A 26,882-nucleotide genomic window follows, 5' to 3' on the forward strand; every position below is an offset into this window, starting at 1 on the left:
AACTCCCCCAAAAACAGGGAGAAAAAAAAAAAAAGAAGAAACCTCGGCGAGAAATAGAAATAGTAATGTGACCACCAATAACAATGACAGTAGCAGGATGTCCAGGGTCCAGATAACTTAAGGTTCTGGCTATCATCCTACTTTTTGAGACTCTTGGAACCACGAGTAACCCGTCCTCTAGGAAGTGCAGCTTTCTACAGGTGTACTATGGTACAGTAAACGCCTGGAGATATTAAACAGACTTATTAGAGGAACCTGATGAGGAATTGCTGTGAACTATTCTGTGTGCGTGAAGTGCACATTTTTCTGTGAAAAAAGGCAGTTCTCTCAATTTGTTCTGGGAGATAATAATAATAATAATCCCGATCAAAGATAAATCCATTAATATTTTCATTGAAGATGGATGCCAGGGAAATGCTATCTAGAGAAACTATATCATTAGATAGGAGTTGCTCTCATCCAAATCACATACTTCTGTTTTGTCTTTGAGTTCAGTTTTAGGTGCAGCACTGAAGTCCAACATGACAACAGACAAATCTTTGATGCAACTAAAAGGGCATTGTTAATGTGCCAATGATGCACTCTAATTACTCAAATGTAATCCTCATGCAAACTCTTTTGTAGAAAGTCACACAACTGGTTTGCTACTCCTTTCTCAAGGATCTTAAGGGAAGGTCAGAGACAGGTCTATAGTTATCCAACACATCTGGATCAAGAGTGGGTTTGTTAAGAAAATATTCAATTACACCTACTTGAAGTACTGCTGCAAAAGGCCTGTTGATAATATCGATCTATCGATCTATCTATCTATCTATATATTTTGTTTTTATTTTCCTTTTTTTTTATAGAAATAAAACATTAAACGAATAGAAGGTTTAGGTGAAGACATGACGTGAATTGGTCATGGTTGATGGGAGAAAAACTGTCTAAATATACATCAGCGTTTCTAAAGTCACTATATGTGAGGATATCAGCACTGGTTGAGCACAGAAGATACTCTGAAATGTCCTGTTCAACACAAAGTAAACAACATAACAGGGACTTAGTAGAGGACACAGACTACAAATGGGAGTTACCGGTACATAATCTCAGCTGCAACACATCGGTCCTCACAATAAATGCTGCAGTCCCCGCGCTTCCCTTTGTTTTTATACATGCATGCAACACTAGTACCTCACCACCGGTGGTTAGCCTCCCAACATTGGTGCTCTACGAAGCCTAAAGAGGACAAAACAGGTTTTACCCAATAAACAAAATGTGGCTAAAACTGATGCTGTATAACAAAATAGAACCAACCGAAACAGACAAACAGCTGCCGGTTAACTAATGAAGAGACTGATTAACTGAGGCCAACATGTCAGTCCACGAATGAAGCATAGGCGTAAATTCCGTCAGGAAGACAAGCTGAACAAGCCTTTGCATGTCCCAGGTTGCTCTCTCTCTCCCGGTGGTTTGCGATGTCAGCTGATTGGGGGAAAACCCGTTAGTTACCAGACACAGGCACCATTTCGGTGAACCAAACGCATCGGTGCTGTCAAATGTTAAAAACTGTTCTCTCTGTGAGTTTCTGTTTCAGCGTGCACTGGATGCAACCCTCCACCACCACTGACACCTTCAATCAGCAACAAAACCCAGCGTATTGATCTCTACCACCTCCTCCTACTTATGACTTTCAAGAAGTTCTCCCCAAACTGATCGAGATTCTTCCAAATCTTTAGCAATTTTAGTTGCAATTAGAGTAAATTGAGTTTAATGTGATCCTCAGAGAGTCCATAGTTGAGCCACGATACACTTCTTTAAATGTAGCTGCAGCGCTATCAGATTAGTTAAGAAGCTTTTGCATAATAGCCACCGGTAGTAGGAATTCAAACGTTCCCAGACAATGGTCAGATAAAAGAGGGCTCTGTGGTAATGTAATGCCATATGTCAGGACAAGTTCAACGCTGTGTTTAAAACAGTGAGTGGGTTTTTGTACACTCTGTATTCACAGACATTATGTTCAGTTGATGTGCCGTCCTCTTTTTGCATCCTCGATTTGCATCGCAAGAGACGCTGCTGGAGCAAAATCCGCAGTCCGCTGTGCTGATTTGGTTAAAAGTGGATGACTATACGGTCTGAAGGTAAGTGTGTAAGTTATTCCTTCTAACTGTGGATATTGGAGCTCTATGATGAAATAATTTAATGATAAATGTGTGCAACAGAGAATTTGTGGCACAGAGGTTCGTACAAGAATGTCTTTCACTCACTTATCAACGCCTAACAAGCAGAATTGTACAGTTTAAGTTAAAGAAATGCCGCTTTTTTTTATCAAGGCCTGAGCAGTCCATCGTCTTAGGCTGAGTCCATTTGCAATATGAGAAAAGTGACAAATACCCTGTGGAGGAGCCTGTGGACGCTCCTAGGCATCGGTGTCATCTGGGTTCTATCTTTATCATATTTCATCCTGGTCTGTATCTTCACTGATCCACTTAACAACATAACAGTTTGCCTCATACAAACATATTCTTATATTCAAAATGGGCAGAAAATTGGCCTTTTTTTTGTTTCTTTACAAACACGTGTGTCTTTCCTTTCTGAACTGTTTCTAGAGCGACGCTCACCAGGAGGACGTCGGGGTGACCGGCCCCCACAGGCCGAGGTGGCTCGGCCAAGCGGAGGAACAAAGCCCTAAAGGTAGAGTCCATGAAATGATGTATTTAAGCAGAGTGCTAATTCCTCAACACGACAAACTCTCCCTGTGCTAGTTACCCTCCCGCCTTCTTTGCGAGACCACCAGCAACAAATACAGTCTCTGCAGATTCAGATAGAGGCAGAGAAAGAGAAAGGACGGCTGAAGGATGAGATGATTGGTCACCTGCGTTCTGATGAACTCCAACTGCATCAACAAGTGGCTCACATGGAGAAACTCGTGAAGCTACAGGAAGAGAAGAAAGTCAAGACTGGTAAAAAGACTCTTCTTCTCTTTAGAACGCCAACTGTATTCCCCCTGTGGACGGTCCTAACTATGAGAAACCACACCATGTGGACATCATAATACCGTAAAAAAAAGTGATGAAATCCGATGTGTAAATGTAGACAATATACAGGACTAAAATCTTGGCTAGATGAACCTTAATGGCGTTAAATGATAAGTTATGATAGCTTTATTTGTTATTGTTTTTTTTCATTATCAACCAGTAGAAAACATTCAAAAGACAAATATGTCAAAAAGTAAGTGCTGTGTAAACAGGCAGGCCTTGTGATCTTAATGACTGAGATGTCGATGAACGTGCCGTGGCTCACTATTGTATGTTTGTGTCATGTTTGAATGACAACAGAGCTCCAAGCCGAGTAATATTCTACAAACACATTATCACATAAAATGAAGTATCACTATGAATTTTGGTAATTCCATGTATTTTCAGTGAAAAACCAATGTACCTCATTAGATTAAGTTTTTATGATATCATTCATTATCTCTATATTGTTTGGTCCTAATTGTAAAGTGTGCGGATTGTCTCTCTTTAAATACATGGTCAAACACTGTGACTCCCTCTCGTCGTCTCTCTCCCGCCTCCCTCAAAAGACTACAGAGAAGAATTCCTGACCCTCCAGATCAAAATGGCAGAGGCAGAAAAAGAGAAAGAAAGACTGAAGGATGAGATTATCGAGGACCTGCGTTCTGATAAACTCCAACTGCATCAACACATTGCTCACATGGAGAAACTCATCGAGCTGAAGGCTGTGAAGGAAGAGGATGAAGTCGAGATTGGTAAAAAGACTCTTTGTACTAAACGTGTATTTTCAATTAAGGGGCGAGAAGGAAGAGGAAGTTAAAACTGGCAAAGCACTTGTTAAGTGTGGATTGGTAAAGCGTGTATTAAAAAGCAAGCACGATGTCGTTTGTGTGTTTTGTACATGATCAAAACAAAGCAAAGGAACGTTGCTCACTGCCACCTTTGGATGGATTCCCAGACTGTAAAGCAAAATTGGAGGTAATTTAATGAATCAATCATTTAAAAAAAGGATTTTCAAAGTATTTTCATGTACTGCAAAGAGGTAAAACTGTTGAGGTTGAAGCAAGAATCCTTCTCTTAGATTAAATTAATAATAATATTAATGTTATTTAACTTTCTTGATCGTGATCATTTGCTTCCTAGTGGATGAAAGTCAGCTGGAGGTCTGATCCTTGCTACAGCCGTTACGGGGTTAACGGCTCTCTCTGCTCCTTCCTCATCTACCTGAGCGAGGTGAGTAGTTTCAAGCCCTCACATCACACGGTGACCCCGGCCGACAAAGACCTCGCCACATACGTGCTCAATTCCTCTCTTTCCGTCTGTGTTGAAAACAGATAGAGTCGTGGTGTCCGCTGCTTCCAGGCCGCGTGATTCCAGCTGATGAGGAAAACCTCGAGGTACAGTAAATGCAATGGTATCTGCTGTGTAAAATAAGCACAGACGGACCCCTACTGGTCCTGACAGTGCACAGCTCAGACGGCTGTGTTGAGTTTGATGCTGGGATGCTTCTGTCGAGCTGGCTGTTGCTACTTCCTGCATCGGTGTTGATTTGGTGGTTGCTACTACGGGCCAAAGTGTTTTCAGTATGCAAATGTGTGATCTGAGGAAACTAGTACCCATTCTAGTGGAGGGCTAAGCCTCTCTGAGTAGTAAACAAATGGTTATAATGTCAATTAAATGCTGTGAGTGGTGCTCATGGTCAAAAAAAGGGACGTTTTCAAACTGAATGCTAACTCTATTTCTCTAGGAGGACACTGGACCTGCAGTCGTAAGAGGAAATCTTTCAGATCTGTATTCATCTCTGCAAAAGAGAGTTGAGTTCCGTTGGATCCACCAAAGAATTGTCAGTATGGAAGAGATTTGGGTTGAGGCTGGACGCTCCCTTTCAGCCAAATACAACGTCACAGGGAGGAAAGCTAAACAGGTAATCTATACCATGTAATCTAAACCATCTTGTTACTTTTATTTGAATAATAGTTGACAGTTTAGTGACCAGCCGGCGTTAGACATTGCTTTGATGCCCCTCTGTTCTCAAAGGGCACAATAGGGGATAATATAGATCGTGGAAGGCATTGTCATTGATTATCAAAACAATAACCACTCTAATGTTTTAAATGACTTACATAGAGACAATGAGTTCATTAGTCACGACTGTATCATTGTTAGATTGAATTATACCTTTCAATTTGTGTGTTTGATAACGATGCATATGGGTTGGACGTGTTTTTAGTTACAATTACTACTTACTTCATGTCCTCATTCTAGTATCACTGAATCTTGAATCAACTAGCCATCGACGAGCCATCATACTAAATCGCTATAGGCCTACTGAGATTTCCAAAAGCCTTCTGACATGACACAATATTTCTTTAAAATCTTAAAAAGATTTGACTTTGAATCCAAGCCACGCAGGTGGGCAAAGAAAATCAATTAGCCCTTTCTTTGCTCTCAGTTCGCTTGATTAAATAACATCATTTGATTAGTAGAATGATGATATTCGTCAAATTCTGGTGGAATGATGATAAGACAAAGAAGAGGATGTGGTTTTTGTTGCATTTTGTCCATGGTTTTTACCATTTCCCAGATTCTGGTGTATCCTGGAGCACTAACTTCTGAATCAGGTTTTAGAATAGCCGAGGCAGCATTTAGTGGGGGCCCCCTTGGAGAACTAGTGCAGTGGAGTGACCTCATCTCCACACTATACATCCTGGGTCACCATCTCCACTTCAGTGTTTCCAAACTCGACCTCAGGCAGTAAGTATGCACACACAAAGGGCACGATGTCACCAGCTGCTTTCTGTCAGGCTGACTGGTGTCATTGCGTCATCATAAATTACATTCACTCTTTGCAATATTCCCTGTGATTCTCATTGTAACAGTCCATGTAGGCCCATTCCTGTGTTTATCTCTATAGGTTCCTAGCGTTTGAAGGTAGCTGCCCAACTCGCCATTCAGAAATAGAAGCAAGCCTGATCTATACAGACATTGTCGGTCTCAAACAGATTCAAGAAGTACTAAAGGCATCTAGGGTTAACTACAGGTGAGTCCAGCATCCTGGTCCTCAAATGATTGCATTTAAACTATTACGTTACATGTTTGAGTTATATGTGTGAGTGAGACATTGGGCACACAAAGAATATGCATGTTGGCACTCTACACGGGGTGCTCAGGTGTTTTCCAGGAGTGTGGGAGGTTTATTGGTTTTCCAGTGTTTACATTTTGTGCATTTTGCTGTCAGAAATGTGCATATTAATGTGTTGCTGTAACTGTGTACCTGTGTTGTGTCTGTTGATCAGATGTAAGTTGCGCATCTTGGACACTTTCGGAACTGAGCCAGACTTCAATCATGTCACCTGGGCCCAAAAGCACAACCTCAATGGTCCATTTGGTGGACTCAACCTGATCCCAATGCAGTTCTACACCATGTTCCGTATGTTTCTGTTTCTCCAAATATTTCCAACACCCGTCAATGTGATTTACATAATGTAGCTTGATCTGAGGTAAACCACATCCAACAGCAACTCCAATCTGTTTTTGCACTGCATATTGTCTCGCTGTGAGCAGCTCATACACCAGACAACACGTTCCTGGGCTTCGTGGTGCAGCACCAGCTGAGTGCCAAAGAAACTGAGCGGTTGAACTCTACCAAAAGGCAAAACCAGGCCCTTGTGTATGGCAAGAGACACACTTTCTGGGAGGTACCAATGTATTTCATAATGTTGTTTCTCTCATATATATTATAAGATGTGTATTCCTCCACACATCAGTGTTTACAGTATTCATTGGAGGTATTTTGGAAATTTTCAGATCATGTTCAAAAAAGAAAGTTTAAAGTATTAAAGCCGGCTGTCACTGTTTTAGTATTTTTCTATTTAAATTACTATTTCATGCCTATAATAACTGTATTAATGTTAATATTTCATACTTTCTGATTACCAAACTGCCCAATCGCTACAAACATTATTTGACCTTTTGCCTGTTAGTTTGTGGATTTAGTATGTGGAGGTATTTACTTGGCCCCCGTTTTTCATTCAGACACCCTTATACACATTTGTCCAGGCACAGAACTGATATTTTCCCATTGACATCCATTGACTATCCAGCATGTCGTCCTTTGCTTTGCTCTGCTGTCAAACTGCAGGGTAAAGAAGCATATCTGGACGTTATCCACAAGCACATGGAGGTCCATGGGACAGTAGATCACAGCGCTTCAATCCCAAGCTACGTGATAAACCACGGCATCATCAAAGGCTCTGAGGTTCAGGTCCTGTTGAGACAGAGCAAGGTGAATGTGTCTCCTTTTGATTCAACCCTGTTTGTTTTACCAATTGCTATATAAAAAAAATGTTAAAGCAGACAACATAATGTTTATATTTGATGGATTATCAAATCTAAACATCCTATTATCAGGTTTTTAAAAGTATTGGTCTATATTGTGATAATGGACTTTGTTGAAGCACCGTGAAGTTGTGTGGAACCTGATTATGCACTGGGAGTAAATGCAAAGAGATCCAAATAAATAATCTATAAATGCAAATAGAGTTCCTTGACGAGGGAGCGCCAAAAGGTACTGTTTTGTAAACTTAGTTTGAGAACAAGGACCACACCTTGAACACAGCTCATTTCCTCCCCAACAACTAGTGAAGCACAATGAACACTATGGACCTGGAGCTCTTTTCAGACCTTCTGACAATTACCCCTTTGAAGAAGACGAGCTGACCTGGTCCCGCCGTCCTTCACTGGCAGCAAATTAGGCTGTAATCGACTTTCCTCTTGATTCACAACATCCATCCTCAGACAACTTAAAGGTCGCCAGCCCCTTGCCTTCCAACATCCGGCAAATTTCCCCCCACGGCTCTACTGTTCCAATCATCAATAGCCTAATCTCCAGCACAGAGTTCTCTATGCAGTGCATCACAATAGAAACTGGATTTAATTACATCTCTATTTTCCTCCTGAAGCCAAAATGCACCAAACAATGACCCCTTTTCAATGTAAGGCCATCGATGCAATCTGCATCGTACCTTTCACCCAGGCACCACCACATTAGCTGAGCCTTCCACATCTCAACATTATACCTCGCTTGATGTAATAGCTTCAAAAGTTTTATTACATTCACACATTCCCTCCTTAAATCAAGTGAAATAAACATCACAAATCTTCACTGCCTCAAACTCTCACCTAATCCGTCACAACATGCTATCATGTCCAACATTATCAATGCATCTGTCACCTCAAATGCAGCAAAAACCAACCAATCTGGTTCACCTCAGTCATCCCCGATTACAAAGGCCAAAGTTTCCCCTCCCTTCCATCCTCCGTACGTTACCTTTTATCCCACGACCCTCATCTCTTACCCCAGTTCCATTCCTCCTTCCACCCATCCCCTACTCCCTCAACCTCTCACCGCTTCCTAAATCTAACCCTCATTCCATTTTACAAAGTGACCTATTGGATGATGTAAATGTTATATACCATTTGAATTAGACAGCAATACAAACAACATAATGAAAAGGATTTTCTTGTTTTTTTTTCATGGGTCCACACAACATTTCAAAGAGAATCTTTGTGTATTTTATAAGAGCTTAATTTTTTTATTTATTATCCCGGTGTCAATAACCAACAGACATTGTGGTGGGCGTAAAGCAGTGTACTGTATGTGGTTACCTTGTACTTCATTATACTTCTCTATTGCCTACAAGCGTTTGGGAAATCCATACTACATTTCTTTTTTTTATTCGTGTTGTGTGGTAGGTTTTTGTCGGCCTGTCTTTCCCATATGAAGGCCCCGCCCCGTTGGAGGCGATAGCCAATGGATGTGTTTTCCTGAACCCCAAGCTCGACCCCCCACGGAGTAGCCTGAACACACAGTTCTTCAAGGGCAAGCCCAACATCAGAGAGGTCAGGGGTTTTATTTGAAACTGAAGCACTTAATGTGATCTGACGATTCACACAACAAATGACATGTTTGGAACCTTTTAAACACTTTACGAAATCTGTGTCAATGGACAACCAGGAATAACGCAATAGTCTTCATCCAACAGGCAATTCAATGCTACTGTTGGTGTGTTTGTGCTGCAGGTGACATCCCAGAATCCTTATGCCGAGGCCATAGGAGAGCCCTACGTTTGGATGGTAGACATTCACAACTCTACGGACGTAGAGAGAGCGCTCACTGCTATCCTCAATCAGACTGTAAGTACCCTTTACAATCTACCTTTTAGTGGCAAAAATACAGACGAAACACAATTATTCTAAAATTTCAGTCGTTGCTCATACATTTCAGATCGAGCCCCACCTTCCCTACGAGTTCTCTTGTGAAGGAATGCTCCAGCGGGTCAACATCCTGATCGAGAAACAGGTTATAGGAATGTTGGGATGGAAAAGGGGAATGGGGTTTTTTGTAATTAGACTTTTTTCATCTCACGTCTTTACCTCAGGACTTCTGTAACAAAGGAGCGAGCTGGCCCCCACTGAGCGCGCTCAGGGTATTGAAGGTGGAGGCAAACACTTCCTGTAAACAGGCGTGCCAGCAGGCCGGGCTGATCTGTGAACCCGCATTCTTTCCCCATGTCAACAACGCCAAGGATCTTTTAATGTAAGTCCTCCATTTATCTGCTTAAACATGCCTTTGCTTCAGTCACACAAATCATTATTTACATCATATGTGGTTTGACACATGGTTGGAAATAGGTACAGAGGGAGCATTTGATTGTGGTTTCTTTTCAAACCGGTCGCTAGAATTCTTTTTGACATTGTATGTTTCTGCAAATCGTAGGAGAAGATGGAATGTCCCATGATTTGAATGATGAAAAAAAATAGTTTATCTGCTAAAAAGCTAAATGTTTCAGGCAACCAATGTAAGGGTTACAGGTATTGGAACCCAAAAGCACAACTCCGAGGCAGAATCCAATCAAAAGTTCTCCAATGGGCAAACAAATCCAGAGGGGCAGGCAGGAAATCCGCAAACAGGGACAGGCAGGGTCGAGAAACCGGATGGCAATCCGACAGGCAAACTAATCCAAAAAGGGGGCAGGGGAAGAATACGTGGTCAAGAGAAGGCGGGCTAGGTCAGGACGGGATATCGGTAATCGGAAAACACTGGAAAACTTGGCATGCACACAAGACAATCTGGCAGAGGGCAAGTGGAAGTGTGGGGACCTAAATAGTGAGGGGCTAATGAGGGAATGGGCTGCAGGTGGGAAGGGCATGAGGACCAGGTGAAGAGAATGAGGTGATTTCTTGTTGATGACAGGATCTGGATCAACAGTAGAGTTAATTGACAAGAACGCAGGCAGGAAAAAGCTAATAAGATGGAGAATTCGTGACAACCAAACTGCTTAGCTAGGTTTGAAAAAAAGCACCCTAGTTTTTGTTAAAGTAAGCCACCCCACCTGTTGCAAAAATACATCTGGTTGTATGTAAGTCTTTGTGAAAACTACTTAATTTCTCTCTTGATTTATTTTCTCACTAAACATTGTAAACATGAGTAAACGGTCTCAATCGATAGTTTCATCTCTTTTTCATTACAACTTGACGTTCAATTGATGGCCCATTTACAGTCAAATAGTTCATAAAGCAGACCACACTCAATGAGGCTGCCAGGGACAAATGGAGTCTCTACGTCACTCCTCCGCCTTCCAAATATGCTAACTTATGTTCATTGAATGGACAAAACTAAAAGATTGCAAAGACTGTAATCCAAGATGGCGACAGCAAAATTTGCTTCACAGCTGTAGACCAAAAGGTGTTGTCACGGCAACTGCATCCACTTCTTTTATACAGTCTACGGTTCTGAGTGAGCGTCAAGTCCTTTAAAATCAGCATCTCCACGTATGGTTGAAGTTCTCCAACTGCATGAGAACTACAACCTATGGTCTATGGACACGATTTAGTAGACAGCTGCTACTGATTTCTTTTTCTTTTTCTTTTTTTCCAGCCACGGCGTAGATTGTCAAACTTCGGAGCTCTCTGACAGCCAGTTGGTGTTTCCTGCCTTCAACCGCCACAGAAAACACTGCGTGTTCCAGTCCGACCCGCTGCTCTTCAGCTGCGTGAGATCCGACCGGTCCTTGACCCGCATCTGCCCCTGTAGAGACTATATCAAGGAACAGATAGCGTTATGCAAAGCTTGTATCTAATCCGGGAATGAAAAACAATGCACATGAAGGTACATGAAGTATTTTACACCTGAGTTTTATCCGACTTTCTCAGACTTTGTCTGAGGTTTCTGGTATGACAACGGTAATGACATGTTGTTCCCTCGATGGGGCCACAACACTGTCTAATACAAAAGGAGCAGCTGCACTATTTACCATTTTCAGATTGTGATCTAAATAACATGAAAATGTCAATTACACCGGAACACTTCACTTCCCCATTTCTTTGATGCAGCATTAATTAAAAGATTTATTTTACTCCTCATGTAGTCCATAAACCCCCTTCCTGACGATTCACTTCTCCTGAGCACATCATTTGCCAACAAATACATCAGACACGCCGCTGCCTGTCTGATGATGATGAATACCCCCCCCCGAGGTGTTTCATAGTCCACTGTCAACTGCATAGAAACAGCATGAAGACATATTTCCCAGCCATCTCCTTGCTGTTAGTTCTCCACCATGTAGTTACCAAAGACGCAAGGAAAATACGTTGGTAGTATTGGTTCCATGCTGACTGCTCTGGCACACGGATATCTGTGTTGTGGTAGGAAAACCTTCCACGGCAACAAAAAAGAAACATGTTTCAGCATTGAGCAGGATAAACCTTTATTTTGTCAATAAAACATTGCTTATTTGACATAGAGAGATACCTCATAGTTTCTTTACATAAATAAACCATTTCTACATCATCTGTTACCACGGATGTCATTACTGTACTAGCAGACAAATAATATATTCTGTCATATACAGTCAGGTTTAATGCAAATTCCATTACATCTTTCCATATACTTGATGTTTTGTATATTTGTGTGAGTGTGTGTGTGTGTGTGTGTGTGTGTGTGTGTGTGTGTGTGTTTGTGTGGCTGCAACGCACTGAAGCTGTGAGAGGTTTTACACGCTCATGCAAAGTAGTATAGCCACCGATTGGTAGCATTGCTATGATAGTTAGTTAAATCACGTCAAATCAACAGTCAGATGAAGCAATAATAATAATTTGTCTATCCATCCACACAAGGGTTTGACTGAATGAAAGAGACATGTCAAAAGAGAAGACGGATGCATCAAGCTGCAGAATTCTATGTGTCTTCGTTATCGTTATTTCATTGGATCAGTGATTCAAGCATCTCACCACTTCTCCAACGAATGCATGTTTGTGCAAATGTCCGAGGTGATTTCTAGTCATTGTGACGGTTCAAGCAATTCATTTGGCAGTGAAAAATAACTATGATTCCCTGGACAGGACATCAGAACAGGCAGGTTCAAACCTATTTTTTGTGGTGGGGGGGCGTATTCGGATTCTACACCGTCCAGTCCAGCAAGGATCGCCCACTACTAAGGTGTGCAAGGGCGCCGCGGTTTTCATCACAGCACCAGGCCTGAATGTAGCATGAACGTGCACAACAAAAAACTTGTATGAAAATAAGTGCAAAGAAGAGAGGTAGAAAGGACTTGTTGCCAAGATCAAAATAGTAATCAGTTCATCAATACGCTATATTTCATGTGAGAAGACGAGCGCATGAAGCACACTGTTACCAAGAGTTACGAGGAGTTTGTTCTGCGCCTGCTGCGGTGGGTGTTGGCATGTAAACACTGTGCTTTGCTAGGAAAAGTCATTGTAGGGATTGTCTTGTGTGCATCGGAGCGGTAACATTACAAATCAATCTGCTGTTGGTGAGTCGCAGCATTGTGAGCTGATTCACGACGACAACTTATATATTGTTCACACACCGAAACGAGCCATAACAATCAAGTGTTTGCACCTCGTCCACAATGTCAAGTGAGAGATGATAATTACAGTGTAGAGAGGATGCAGGCACGTCTAGGATCAGTGCACAGGCCTTTGTTACTTCCCTCCGTCTGGGATGAATTCAGTCTCTCTCCCTTGGAAGACTAATTACATCTCCTGTCACATGGCCGGCAGCCACAAGGGGGCGCAACGGCACTCTGGATCCACATTTAAAGTATTTTTATTCATGGGTAGCATGCCCATTCAAATACCTGTATGTGTCTTTTTGCCAATGTGTTATTCATAAACATTTATTTTAAGTTTTGTTTATTCTAACACATTTTCATAATATCAATCAATAATTGAAAACTCAGTTTCATTGATCTAATTGCTCATTTTCTTGGGTGAGAGTTTTTTAAAATTAGGTGAATTTCATGTCCGAGAACTAAAACCAAGTGAAACAACATTCATTTGAGCCACCGGGTAATTTCTTTTTGTCTGGTTCCGACACGTGAAACAACGATTTGATCGATCGATTTGAAATGGTCTAATAAGTGATAAGTCAGTCTCACCTACATCCAGTCTGAGATTTCCACTCACAGTGCAAACATTTAAAGTAAGACTTTCACCAATATTCTACAGTAATATGTAAAACAACATTTACAGTATAAGCGCTATATAGTAAATATTTTTCAACCATATGTAACATTGATCATCCTGCACTTTAAATATATGATGCCTACTCCAAAAACAGCCTTTTTATGTCGGCCATACAAAGGACTACGACAATATGGTGACTTTTTGCTACTTATGCACTGAACGGTGTAATAGACATTCTTAAAAATTGTGTGGTTTGTATTTACATTCATGTCGTTACACATACTGATGGACGGTAACAATACTAACATGCAAAATAAATGAGTAATAAGCAGGTAAGCAGATTGAAAAATATACATATATCTGTAAATGATGGCAATGAAAATGGTATTCCCACTGGCTGCTTCACCTTTGTTGTTGTGCTTTGTTTTATAGGTTCTAAACGTCTTTTCATCCAACTTTCCAGAGGAACTTTGCAGTCAACACAAGGGCAAAAAGAAGGAAACAAATTAGCTGATATCAAAACTGGATTCAGTAAAAAATTCTGCAGAAAAAAATGAAAAACATTATGGCTATAACAAATAATATCAGGGAATTTCCTGCAGAGTCACATACTTTCATCATCTGAACATGACAAGGTGTAAAAACAAAAGATGCAGCGTAAATATTGAGACATGTTTTTCCTTCTCACCCTTAAAAACTTTTTTTTTTTAAATAATTGTTCATCGGTTGTTAGAAGAGCCGCTGTGCGGATTTCAGTAAATCACTGGACCAGGTATTTGTGCATGTAAACTAATCAAAAGCCACGCACTCAATGTACAGTGAAGTCAAACACAGCAATTAGGACAAAACACACCGAATACTCTGAGATCAATCTTCGTTTTTAAGAAGCCAATGTGCTGAACTGGCAACAAACCAGTTGGCTAATTTGTGCTTTAATGCCACAGAGCAGAGGGCTGAGTTATGTGCATATGCACTCTAGACTTACAGCCTTCCTATAGCAAACGTTTGTCCTCTTCCCTTTACTGCTGTTTGCCTTTAGTCGACAGGTTTCTAGATGTTTGAACTGTTTTTACCTCTTGGACAAAGCTGTGTTTGCTGACTCAAGAACTCTCTGACCGGGTTCACTTTCCTTTTTGTAGGCTGGTATACGTTTGAACAGGAACTTTCTGTCTGATTTAGGAAGAAACTACAAATACAATACAATCCTATTAAATATAATTAGTGAGTAGCACTCAGCTCATCACAGAGTAGATATTGTTAATACAGAGACAAAGACACTTAAAAAGAGCTTATTATACGTTTTCTCAAGAAAATCTCACGTGAATTTTTGTGGATGCCTCATTTTAGTAAAATCATCATTTGATGCTTTTTGATCTTGCTACCCGTTTTTCTCAACTTGACAATAGCTGGACACGTAAAGGTCAAATTGACATAATGGAGTCTCCTGCAGGGCGGAAAACTGCAACAGCAACTATTGCATCTCCTGATGAACACAGGAGACTAAGCCTCTTGCTTTCTCCTTGTTCTACATTTTTATTTGGAAACTGGTGGTTTCATTAAAAAAAAGGGGAAGGAGAGCATGAAATAAATAAAAATAACTTTTTTGTGTTTTCTCTCCAGGATGGGGTCTTCAATCGCTTCACTCGTCCCTCTGAGTCTCTCCGACACCTGCGTTTGTGCGTTCATGTGTGTTGTGTCTGAATGTGTGATTTCGCTAAGTACAGTGCACAGCAGGTGTGTATATATTATTGTATGAGAAGATGGGCGTTAGGCTCGTGTATGTGCCGGTGAGATGTTTATCAAAGTGTGTATGAAAGGCGGAGCGGAGAGGGCGGAGGGCAGCACGCCGCCTTCTGTGTTTCAACGCGCGCTCTCACTCAAAGCGTTCGTAGTTCCTGGTCTGCCTCACGCGGGGCACCATGTCCTTCAGGAGCCTGTGGGCGCAGAAACGGTCCCACCGTTAACGGAACATGTTCGTTCTAAACAGTTAAAGGCCGATCAGAAGACTCCTCTGAATGAAAATGTTTTCTTTTTTGGAAAAAATTTCAAATCAATATGTCAAAAAAGTGTAGACGGGTGGTATTTTATCGTACTTGATGCCATAGGCCAGAATGATGAGTCCAATGAGAACGCCCATGGTGCCATCCAGGTACCAGACGTCAGTATGGTGCTTGAAGACTTCGGCGCTGATCAGAATGGAAAATCCCATGATGGAACCGACCAGAGAGTTGAACCCTGAAAAACACAAAAGATGCAGCAAATGTGAGATTTGTTCATGTATTGTGTGCATGAGCGTTGCAGGAGCCTCAGTTGCCTTAAAGAAACCTAAAGAGACAGAGCTCTCCTAAACATAAGCATTAAAATAAACATAATCCATTTTAATGCTGTCGATTAAATGTTTTGGTGTGAGATTGTTCTTGTTGTGATAGATTTGTGTGATTTCAACTAAAATAGTCCCTTTGTGCATTTTTTTATTTTAGAGTGAATTGCGCCTTTAGGAATGCATCATTAGGTCCCATCGAAGGACTTACACAGATATTACCAAAAGTGGTACGGAGGTCTTTTGTCACTATTTAAACATTTTGGTTTACATTTATTTACGTTGTGAGTCAGATGTGAATACTGATGTGACTCTCGTGTGTAGGCTGGAGCTAATGTGGAACAACAGACCAGCTTATGGCATAAAGGTTTGGTCTGTAACAGCGTTTGACAGTAATGAGCTTTAAACCTCACCAATTAACGCATGGTATGTCAACTGTTAAAACCGTTGAGACGACAATTTCATGGTTTATGGAGGGTTCTATCCCCACACATCCCTGAGTACACCGATCCTGTGGAGTTCTTCTTCTCAAATGAAAATGGATACAAATGCAACTTAATTGTTGACTAAACCAACTGTATTGGAGTCATAGCAGCTTTTTTCTTCTGATAATCCCATTTGTCCTCGCGTGGAAGCTGGCGCGGTGGGTTATTCTCTTGCCCGCACTAAGCGTGTCGTCTTGTGGGAAATAATTCCAGTCTCAGAGAACAGCAAGCTCAGGTTTATTGGATTGATGCCCTGCACGTTTGGAGACCTGGGACAGCAGTGTGTGGCGCGTGTTTTGTGTGTGTGTGTGTGCTGAGCTTTGTTCACATGTGTGTGTGTGTCTGTGAGCAGCCAGAGAGGGTCAGTACCCACTAGCTCTTTCACACACACACACACACACACAGACTTTGTTCCGTGGCTTTGGTTTTAATCTTTGGCAGTCTTTGGGGTTGGATCACACTGACATTTACCAGTCTTTTACGATTGCTTCATGGTAAGAGACGGTTAGAACATTTTCCTGCAAACCTATCTGACAGTTATGGTCGTGTATTTATTGGAGATTAAGTCAGAAGGACTATAATGACAAAACCATAGTGAAGTATTGCAATCGAGTTCATTTAACCATCCAACAGTATAAAATTAGCAACGTCTAGAATAATAAAGCTCAGGCAGGAGCCACTAGCTGCATTACAAGTTGTTTTACCCTCAGCAGTACTTTCACATTATCATTCTGCCTGTTCTAGCGAAGCAAAACTTACCAACAAACATTTTCAATCTCTTCTCAATTGCTTTTACGCCTGTATTCATTGTAAAAAAACAACACATTTTCACTAAAGCAGGTTAGGGACACCTATTTTCTGAATGAACTAAAAGTTCATATTCCTAGCTTCGTTAACACCTCTTGGGCTGGTGCACATTTCATTTTAATTGTTCAGCTGTTTGTGTGTGTTTGTGTGTGTATACCGTCAGTGATGAGCGCCCGGCTGGTCAGCACCCTCCCCAGCATGAACTTGGCCACCGCCAGCACGGCACACGTGAGTCCGCTCACTATGGCAACGCTGTAGAGGAAGTCGTCCTGCGGGAAGACAGGGAGGAGGACGCGTGTTCAACAGGTTGTGGTCATAACGAGACAGGCCGGGGTCAGGAAGGCAAACACTGAGCAGCGCCAACGTTATCGCTCAGACAGGATGAGCCACCCGACCGGCCTCAGCTCGACCGTCAGTAACAGATGAACAGACGATTCAACGCCACCAGTAACGTTGTCACTGCTCTGTTCTCTTTACCCAACGCATCCATCCGTTTCCGGCTCCTTGTCCCACCGTCATGGCTCACCAGATGCCACATTATTAGTAACACACGTGCTTTTCCTCCTTCTACGTTCAAATGCCTGGACATTGAGGCTGGTCTCATTCATCAAACTATGACACATTGCATTGTGGGAATGAGAAGAGAAAGTGCGTGCTATGTACACTTGCTTAAACCTGCTTTTTGGGGAATTGGAATGCATTAATTCGTCCATACATTTCTCACTCAGCATTTGGATGGTGGACAATATACGTATAGATATATAGTATAGTTATAGTTAAGGGATTTTCCTATAATGTATAACGTGAAGTACATATCTTTGAATTTAACTATTAAAATCATGTAGCAAAACTTGTTCTGCATGTAAATTGTTTCAAAGTATCTCAGTCTTATTTGATCTCATCAAAAAGCTATTGGGAAAAGTTCCTTATTAAGGAAAACAAGCACAAGTTGCAGTGTTGAGTTCTGTTTGTTCACAGATGCTGTATCATCTTGTTAAGCGACATGCACTTTTGGTCTTAGTTTGAGCTCCGGATTGCCGGTCAGCTATTAACTTGTAAATCCTTAAACACTTTTTTATATGACATCCTGATAAAGTCCTAGTAAAAAGGAACTAGATTAGATTTCGATTTTTAAATTAACTTTACACACATCCACTTCCTTCCCAGGCTGGGTGCTGCTTATGTTCTCTACTTTACAGGCGATTTTTTATTCAGATTATGGTAATCTATTGAGATCATGATCAGAGAAACGAGTGCGTGTGCGCTGTGTGTGCATGCATGCATGTATCTGTTGCATCAGTGTGTGTTTCCCTCTCTGCGTCCACGGGGAGCCGGTCTCAGCTCTCTGTGTGGAATCAGACATTGCACACGGACGGCTCGCCATGAGAGCAGCAACCCCGGACGTGACGGGAATCCGGAGTCCTTATTTTTAATCTGTCCGCTCAATGCAACTTTCCAGCCGCAGGCATCAAGTTGATGAACCTTTTATACCTTTTGCACTGCAGTTCTGGTGTAATCTTTCAGCCTTTCTATTTTAAACTCCCAGAGGGAGAAACCAGAGGATGGATTTCCACTCTTCTAAATTCCGATCCTTTTTGGTAATCACTATCCGGTGCTGTCGGTCACGTTGTACTATCAGAGCCCTGCTGGTGTGATGTATTACCTCTGACTGTTCGATTGAGGCTTCAATGCACTGGGCTGTTGCCCAAATAGTAAGTCAGAGATGGATACAACGAGAGAGCGAGGACGTATCACCGATACAAAATGGAGCGGGATGGTGCAGATAGAAAGAGGATGTCAAAGAGACAGTGGTAATAGGCTCTTGCTAGTGTCAGGAAGCTCCTCCGAGACTTCAAACCCAGAGTTTCCCTCAACACAATGGCAGCGGAGCATCAAACGGACGCTGCCACGGGGAAGCCGCTGCTCTCGACCTGCCTCCCCGCAGGCTTCAGTCCCTCGGACTTTCATTGAAAGGAGCCTCAATGACTCATTTCTTTCCACCATCAAACGAGCACTTCAAATATTGCAGAGGACACACAGTGTGTTTGTCTAGAACGGATGTGTTTGTGTTCTCCCATCGGACCTCAGTTATCCTTCCTTTAAGTCTCAGTACATCCACAAGAATACCAAGACTCTGACTTTATCTTTTGTTCTCATTATTGTGGTTGTTTCCTACTTTGTTTAATATACAGTTATTTGCTACCAAGCATTCAATATTTGGGAAATTCACTGTGCAGGTGATTGTTGCTACCTAATACACAGTCTAAATAGGGCAAAAATGTATTTAAAATTTGCATCCCATTGAGGTGCCAAGCTTTACGACCACATAGACATGGAGGGACAAGAGGAGGGAGGATGTGCAGTAGACAGCAGGTCATCGCGATTCCATCTGTACGCTCAATCTGAAAACTTGAGCAGGTACACGCTTTGTTTGTAGGACGCACGGCATACACACTAGCGGGCATCCAACATTCCAATGCCCATAACTTGCATCGATCAGCAGTTGGTAGTGACCAACAAGAAACGGACAGCAGAGAAGACACGGATTGCTTCTAGTGCTTTTGTTTGGCCTCGAGCAGACAACGAGTGTTCATGTGTTTACAAGAAAACGCCAGCGTGATTCCGTAAAAGAAGGATAAGAGTCCCCCCAAGTCTCAGATGTCCCCTCAGCTCAAGGCTGCTGTAAAATTCAACTGTGCAAGTTAATTATGAAGGTATTTTGATATATGCTGCTCGGCCCAATTCCCAAAAAACAGGAAGGGCCTTTTAGAGCTTTGAAACTAGGAAGCTTGGAATCTTAAAGAGGGATCGCAACTTTTTTTTGAGGGCATAAATCTCGCTAAGGACAGATGGCGAAGGTTAAATCATTTACAGACCAAAACAAGAAGCCCAGACGAGACGCAATGAAGGGGAGGGGGGGGCGCTGCCCAAACACCACGGCAACGGAAGAGGGGGGGGAGGGGGGGGCGTGCTCCGGCAACAGAAAGACGATTTTGAGGGATCTTATTCATAGTCTTAACACCTCCAGAGGGAGAGAGAGAGAGAGGGAGAGGGAGAGGAGGGGGAGGGCAGTGAAGTGTTGACATTAAAAATAAAGTGTGTGTGTGTGTGTGTGTGTGTGTGTGTGTGTTGTAAGAAAAGGAAAAACAGTCAGGTGGAAGGAGGAGAAATGTCTGACGTCAGAGGAGCTACACCAGAGGGCTATAAAAAGATACCTCGCTCACAACAGGGAGCGCGTGTGTGTGTGTGTGTGTGTGTGTGTGTGTGTATGGAACTCAAGGCTATTGAAGATTTTCATTACTCATGCCACGTTTTTTTTATGTGCGCTGTTGTTTGTCACTTTTCTCATAAGCAGGTTGTTTATGTTGTTGGGGGAGAGAGCCGGGAGGCTTTTTTCACAAAACCCTGTGAGATTCATAGTGACGCTGCAGGCAGGTTTTAACCTTCAACTCAACAGCCCTGATCAGAACTGCAAAATGCAAAAAAAAAACATTGTCCCCTGCAATCCAATGCGGTAGGACGTCTGTCGTACAGCATTTGATTGCATTGGATAAAACATTAATCATTGCCATTATTTGATATGATATGAGATGATATTCAGTTCAAATAAATAAATAGAAATCTTTAAAGGGGCATTTCTACTGATGTTATACATGAAATTCAGTGTGCTTGTCACAAGGGGCACGTCACAGCCTCTAACAACCGTCAAATGAGGAGCGTTACAAAGCTTGAAAAGATTTTTTTTTCACTTCTTTTTTCATTTTATGTCTTTAGTTGAGGCTTGACACCTAAGACTCATAGCAGGAAGCCTGTGTTCCAAACGTCCAGCGTGGAGTTTGAACAAAGGGGTCTCTTATGCAAAGTATAGGATTCAACTTTCTTTGAAGCTCGATCCATAACCTGGACACCATAGAGTATCTGCATATGTTGTGTGTGTGTGTGTGTGTGATCTTACCACTTCTGGGGGCACCCTGGTCGCCAGATCATGGATGGCCTTTCCAACGATGCACATGGAGGAGAGAATGAACACAACCCCGAGGACTACACATGCCCTGCACACAGGAGACACACAGAGAGCAGCGTCTTAGGAGCTTCAGCTGGATGAAGATCAGTCACACGGAACACCGACATGGATGGACACGCTTATAAGTGATACTGCCAGTGGCCTTAAGTCCGGCAAACTAAGAAAAGATTCACCAACTGTGACATATTAGAAGAACAAGTCAAACATATTTAGACATATGTACAGTGTATGTGTTTTTAGTCTCAATCCATCTCAACCTGACTAATTGCAAATGTCCTTGTCTGTTCTTTCAGTAGGACACACTTTAAACTAAAAATATCATTCTGTCTCACCCCGAAATTCTTTTCATTGATTTCTCTATTGATGTTTCTGAGTTTAGTTTAACGCGGTGCCTTCCTCTAGAAGCACGAGCTCATGTAGCATCACCCGGTCTGAAATATCCCACAGTCCCCAAAATAAATACCATCCCTCACATGAAATACATTCAGCTGCTGAATTAACATCTTTGCAAAAAATGAACCAGTGGGTATTTGCAGACAAAATTCAAACAAATGGAAAGACGAATATATCAATTCAGAAGCTCTCTCGCGTTTCAGCAAGTGGAGAAAGAGAAACGCAAATTGCATCACACCACAACACATTTTTCTAACACTATTTGAACTCACATATACTCTCTGTGAGCAGAGTGCACAGCTGCTGCATTGCTGTAGCGCCAGAGGACAATGAAAGACGACAGGACGTCCAGCGTTGCATCAAACTAAAGCAGGAACAAAAAAAAGAGCAACACAGGAAGACAGTAAAGGGGTTGAGTGTTTCTGCAGTGGTCCAATCTAACTTGTCCCAATGTCTCCAGCTTTGTAAAGACAAAACACGTAGTATACTCATAATACTATGATAGTGGTACATGGCGCTGCTGATATGCTTCCAAACACTGGATGCACCACCAGGCTCACAGGTATCAAATGGGTTGTGACCAGTAGCAAGTGGCCAATAGAGGAAAAATGGGGCGTCGCCCCACGTGGAGCGCCACGAGTTCAAAAGAAAAGAAAAGAAAAAAATGTATAATATTACATCGTAAAAATGTCAATAATTGTTTTTGTAATATGGAATATATCATGAAATATATGTACATTGAAATATATGTTGAACATTGAACAACAAATTAGTATTGTATTTTTTATACCTTTACTGTTTTACATTCAATCATTCTGGGGTGTTTGCTGAAATGTAACTTGAACAAATTAAGTAAAAATAAATATTGGCAGGTTTTATTGGTGTGAAACATTCTGCAACTGTTCCACATGACTGGAAGAGTTTTATTGCCACTGTGAGTGTTGAAGCGTTGAACATTGTCTTTGTGACTTCATGCTGCATTAGAAATTCATCCAACGCTATGGCCCAAGTTATACATATTTCTATTATTATTAGTATTACATTCTTTACCCACACAATATACCATGTAAAGCCTTCATCATCATAGGAGCGGAAGCTGCTGTTCTCCAGCCCCTTTGCGTTGGTTTATATTAACTTGCTTTCTATTTTATTAAAATGGTCATAATTATCCAAGACCTTGGTGATTAAAATCCAATCTTAAATGAACAGATAGCACTGTAGAGTATGGTTAATAATATTCAGATCAGATCACGCTAATCACATTTCTCCTCAGTGGCCTCGGGTGTGAAGGATTCCATTTTCACTTCACCGTCATTAAGATTAATATTTTTCTTAGCAATCACAAAAGGCCTTTTGACATCCAACCTGAGCTTCTCTGCCCTGTTACCTTGGAAACAAAGGAAGCAATGACACTTTGGAAATGGGATTCATCAATAAACCACAGACACAAAATGTATGGCTAATTGATCCATTGAAGGAGGAGAAGGGAGGTGGAACTCACGCCAAATCCAAAGGACGACGAGCTGTGCCTCATGAACGATACAGCTGTGGAGAGAGAGAATGGGAGCAATTATTACCAATTGATTTGCCTTCATATCAGCAGCGAGTTGGCTACTAATATACTACAGAACGCTAATGCTGCAATAATAACCCATATTCATGTTTAGGCGTTAGGGTTAGGGCGAATAAAATGCACATAATAACAACATGAACATATTATTAACATGTTGTCCTTGTTTTCTTGAAAGCAAGGGGCGGAGAATCCAGACCATTAGCCTAAAGACTGTAAATCCCTCCCCAGAGCTGAGGGGAAAAACTCCTTCCAGCGGCACAACGCTCTCCTGAGTGGCACAGGTCGTATTGGTCTTGTTTAGCCCACCTGTGCCCCTTCATTTTTTTTTTTCCCTCCCGCCTGTCCTTGTGTGTTACTCCTCTGCCCCCCCCCCCCCCCCCCCCCCGATACCCCTGTGTTTCCAGGACGGAGTCTCTGGGGGACAGCACATTAAATCACCATGGTAACAGGAGATTTCAGGCCAAGTTGGGACTTGGTTTGAGCTACAGAGCTTTCATCTTCTGTCTCTCCTACTCGCCTCTCCCTTCTCTGTCTTTGTCGCATCCCCTCTCTTTTTCCTTTGACACATAGCTCCTCCTTCCTTACCCTACCTCCTCATCTCAGATGCTCTGGAGTCGTGGCCTTTTTCTTTTATTCATTTTCCCTGGAGCCTGCAGAGCCTTGCAAAAATGGAAGTGCCGGCCATTAATAAATATTTAGAAAAAAGCTAGTAACGTTTCACTTTGTTGGATTCTTACAGTATCGCTAATGTGACAAAAAGAGCTACGTTAAAAGAGACGCGCAGGAGAGGAGCGAAGACGAGAAGCGGAGATATGAGAAGTTCCAGATGACCCCTGATACGAGGCAGATGGTCCTCAGGCTGGGTGCTGACACATGACTGCCCCAAACACAAGGACATATGCCTTCCCTCTGTGTCGCTCTGTTTTGGAGATTGTCACCCGGAGTCGCCCTCCCTTTCTCACAGAGGGAGAGGGGTGAGGGGGGGTGGGGGGGGACCACCAGCCCGCCCGACCCCTGAGGAGTACTGAGGTACTGAGCTAAACCGACAGCTTGAGATCACTTCATCATTTAAATGTGTCTCATTTTTAAAATGGCTCTTTATGATTCAAAATAAGATATGTGTGTGTGTGTGTGTGTGTGTGTGTGTGTGTGTGTGTGTGTGTGTGTGTGTGTGTGTGTGGAGCTATTTGTGGATGCTGACGTTCTTTAAAGCCAAGTTAAAACATGTTAGTACTCTAAATACCAAAAAAGTCCCTCTTGCTCAGGGACATGTTGAACAAAAGAGTCTCACTTTGCTTTTAAAGCCGTATGTGCAATAGAAAAGTGAACTAATGTGTAATTGTGTCTCTTTTCTCTCTTTCTTCCTTGAACCTAAACTAAAACCAGTGAAAGGTTCGTCTTCGTGCCCCTGATGATAGTCTCTTTGATCTAAAAGCTTCTGTGTGTGTGTGTGTGTGTGTGTGTGTGTGTGTGTGTGTGTGTGTGTGTGTGTGTGTGTGTGTGTGTGTGTGACCGTTACATTCCAGACAGCCTCTGAGTTGAGAGCTGAAGCCCGCTGCCTGGGAAGCGCTGACCCGTAGAAAGGGTTTGGTCTGGATTTGCGGTTTTCATCCAGTATAATGCTCACCTCAAGAACACATGGAGCTCCGAGGCATGCCTAATAAATACACCCATGTGGCATTTATTCCCTTTACAGACAGAATCTCGGTGAGTTCCAAACTGACCAGCGTGCTCGGCGGTAGTGAAAAACAATGTATTGGCCTTTTCTAATAACATTTTATTATTCATGAGTGAAGGCAATAACTCTGCATGACGCTGCATGTCCAGAAAGAATATATCCAAAAAACAATGAATCTCTTTAAGCCACAAAATGCACCATTTGGGCTCCTCATTTCTCCAGCTGGCTTGATAAAGAGACTTAGTATTTCCTCCAGAAGGGCACAGAGGGAAGAATGCATTAATACACTACTAGTTACTTTGTGAGTCCGACTGAGTCTGACAGTGTTTTCTATTGTGCAATATCTCGTTTATATGACTGTGAAAGTGATGCAGTTAGTCAGCCGGAATTTTAATCAACACTTTCATTGAGGAAGCAGTCTGCACACACACACACACACGCGCACAAACACTGCAATGCTCAATGCTCGTTCAGTTCCCAAAAGAACAGATGTCCTCTCTCTGTGTCTGTGTCATCTCTCTAGAAATTCATTAGGGAAACATTTAGGAGCCTTCAGCTTCGTCACCTTGATTTTATCAGGTAGCCACTTAAAAACATCCAGGATGTTTTCATGCGTGAAGTCATTGAGCCAACACGCACATTGGATAATGAAAAAATACTATTTTTTTCTTTTTCCTGCCAAACATTCATTTTTCCATTTTTCTCTGCTCTCAAAGCTCATTTCGATGCGACATCGGTCTGCGTGGGTACCGCCCGGCGGCGGGGAGAACAGACTCTGTGCTCGGCGAGGCATCCTTCAGGGAGGCGAGCGCGCACGGCCACTGATAACAAGACTGTGGAAACAAGAGGTGGACGGAGAGGGGGAGGTGAGGATGCAGCGGTGGAGGAGAAGGAGGGAATTCAAAGAGGAAGGTGACGATGGGATGGGAACCACAGTGTGCTGCGTGTGTGTCCGCATTATGTTTATCTAGTGTGAGAAAACACTAATCCCGATCCTAATCAGACCAGTTTATGGCAGTCAAACAGCGCGTCCAGCGCGTCTTTCGCGCCCACTTCTAGGAATTAGCACTGGACTCCATTTGCTTCAACGCTCCCCATAGTCTACTCAGATGTCCTGCCAATACCTGCGTATCCATGGCAGAGACTTGGCAGCGCTAATCGTCAGTTAGTCATGTAACATTCAGGGCCAGCGCCAACAGTTAACTCGCTCGCTCCCGCTCCGTCTCTGTCCTCAGTGTTCACTTGGCACCGGTGATGAGTGAGAGGACGGATGAGGCGGCATCTGACCAGACATTAAATCCAGGCCAGACTGTGAGCTGTGGCAGCGCTTTTTTATATTTATTACCTCTGCTGGAGACAGGTAATATACGTATCGTCTATATACTTTTGACATAAAGCATATGAATAACGTGCCAAATCTGCATGCACAGGACACCCAAAATAATGAATAAACCAACCACTGCACTCATTCAGTCTCCTAAACTAACCTATTCGCAAGTATAGCTACGATTTGACCAACTGCTCTCAATCTAATTTAGAAGAAAAGAAAACTGTCACCTATAAATGTGTTAAATCTCACTGAGGAAATCTGCCAACGGCCACGCTGCCAAACTGAGGTCATGCTTATGTCTTTGTCCACACAGAACGTCCCCCCCCCCCCCCCCCCCCCCGCTGTTGACTGTATAAAAAAAAAGTCCACATTGAGTTGGAAGAATAATTTGCATCCAAACCGAAATGCAATTACGACCTCGTTGTTCCTCAAGGGCAAGCGCTCAATCCAGGGAGGTGGAATTAAATTACACCATGAAGAGCAAAGGAATACTGTGGCACGAGGGATGAAAACAGAGGCAGACCGAGGGGCAGATGGACAGACGGACAGAGAGCGAGATGGACACGTTAAATGTGGTTGAGGAAAAACAACTAATGGTCCCCAGATGGGGGGAGGGATTTAAAGTGTGGTTGAAGCCGTTAATTATATATCGGCGCTAAGGGGTGATGGTGGAGCTGAAACGTGCACAGTGCGATGTTGAGCACGGGGATGCTGAGCACAGGCGGGTTAAGGAAAGGCTGGCGAGAGGATGGAAGACGGGAGGTGGGAGGCTCAGTGAGAGGGGAATT

At 42.5% G+C, this 26,882-nt stretch overlaps 2 protein-coding genes across 2 annotated transcripts in view; one reads left to right on the forward strand and one right to left on the reverse strand.

Moving 5' to 3' along the window:
• The first annotated feature begins 2,018 nt into the window (after nucleotides 1-2,018).
• LOC120833820 (alpha-1,6-mannosylglycoprotein 6-beta-N-acetylglucosaminyltransferase A-like) lies at nucleotides 2,019-15,420 on the forward strand. Its single transcript, XM_040201345.2, has 19 exons — nucleotides 2,019-2,120; nucleotides 2,313-2,446; nucleotides 2,589-2,673; nucleotides 2,745-2,942; nucleotides 3,566-3,751; nucleotides 3,913-3,974; nucleotides 4,140-4,229; nucleotides 4,331-4,393; nucleotides 4,744-4,920; nucleotides 5,581-5,750; nucleotides 5,911-6,036; nucleotides 6,293-6,426; nucleotides 6,561-6,694; nucleotides 7,138-7,281; nucleotides 8,751-8,897; nucleotides 9,078-9,191; nucleotides 9,283-9,357; nucleotides 9,437-9,594; nucleotides 10,936-15,420. The coding sequence occupies exons 2-19, from the start codon at nucleotides 2,354-2,356 to the stop codon at nucleotides 11,135-11,137; spliced, it is 2,358 nt and encodes a 785-aa protein (XP_040057279.2). The 5' UTR covers nucleotides 2,019-2,120; nucleotides 2,313-2,353; the 3' UTR covers nucleotides 11,138-15,420.
• LOC120833821 (transmembrane protein 163a) overlaps nucleotides 11,740-26,882 on the reverse strand; it is a 39,796-nt gene continuing 24,653 nt past the window's right edge. The window contains exons 3-8 of the mRNA XM_040201346.2: nucleotides 23,015-23,058; nucleotides 21,786-21,877; nucleotides 21,052-21,148; nucleotides 17,254-17,365; nucleotides 15,578-15,719; nucleotides 11,740-15,418 (exon numbers count right to left, since the gene is read on the reverse strand). Of these exons, the coding sequence (XP_040057280.1) occupies nucleotides 15,358-15,418; nucleotides 15,578-15,719; nucleotides 17,254-17,365; nucleotides 21,052-21,148; nucleotides 21,786-21,877; nucleotides 23,015-23,058 (548 nt within the window). The 3' untranslated portion in view covers nucleotides 11,740-15,357. The remainder of the gene's footprint in view (nucleotides 15,419-15,577; nucleotides 15,720-17,253; nucleotides 17,366-21,051; nucleotides 21,149-21,785; nucleotides 21,878-23,014; nucleotides 23,059-26,882) is intronic.

This window comes from Gasterosteus aculeatus, chromosome 16 (assembly GCF_964276395.1).
Source record: "Gasterosteus aculeatus chromosome 16, fGasAcu3.hap1.1, whole genome shotgun sequence".
Lineage (NCBI taxonomy): Eukaryota > Metazoa > Chordata > Actinopteri > Perciformes > Gasterosteidae > Gasterosteus > Gasterosteus aculeatus.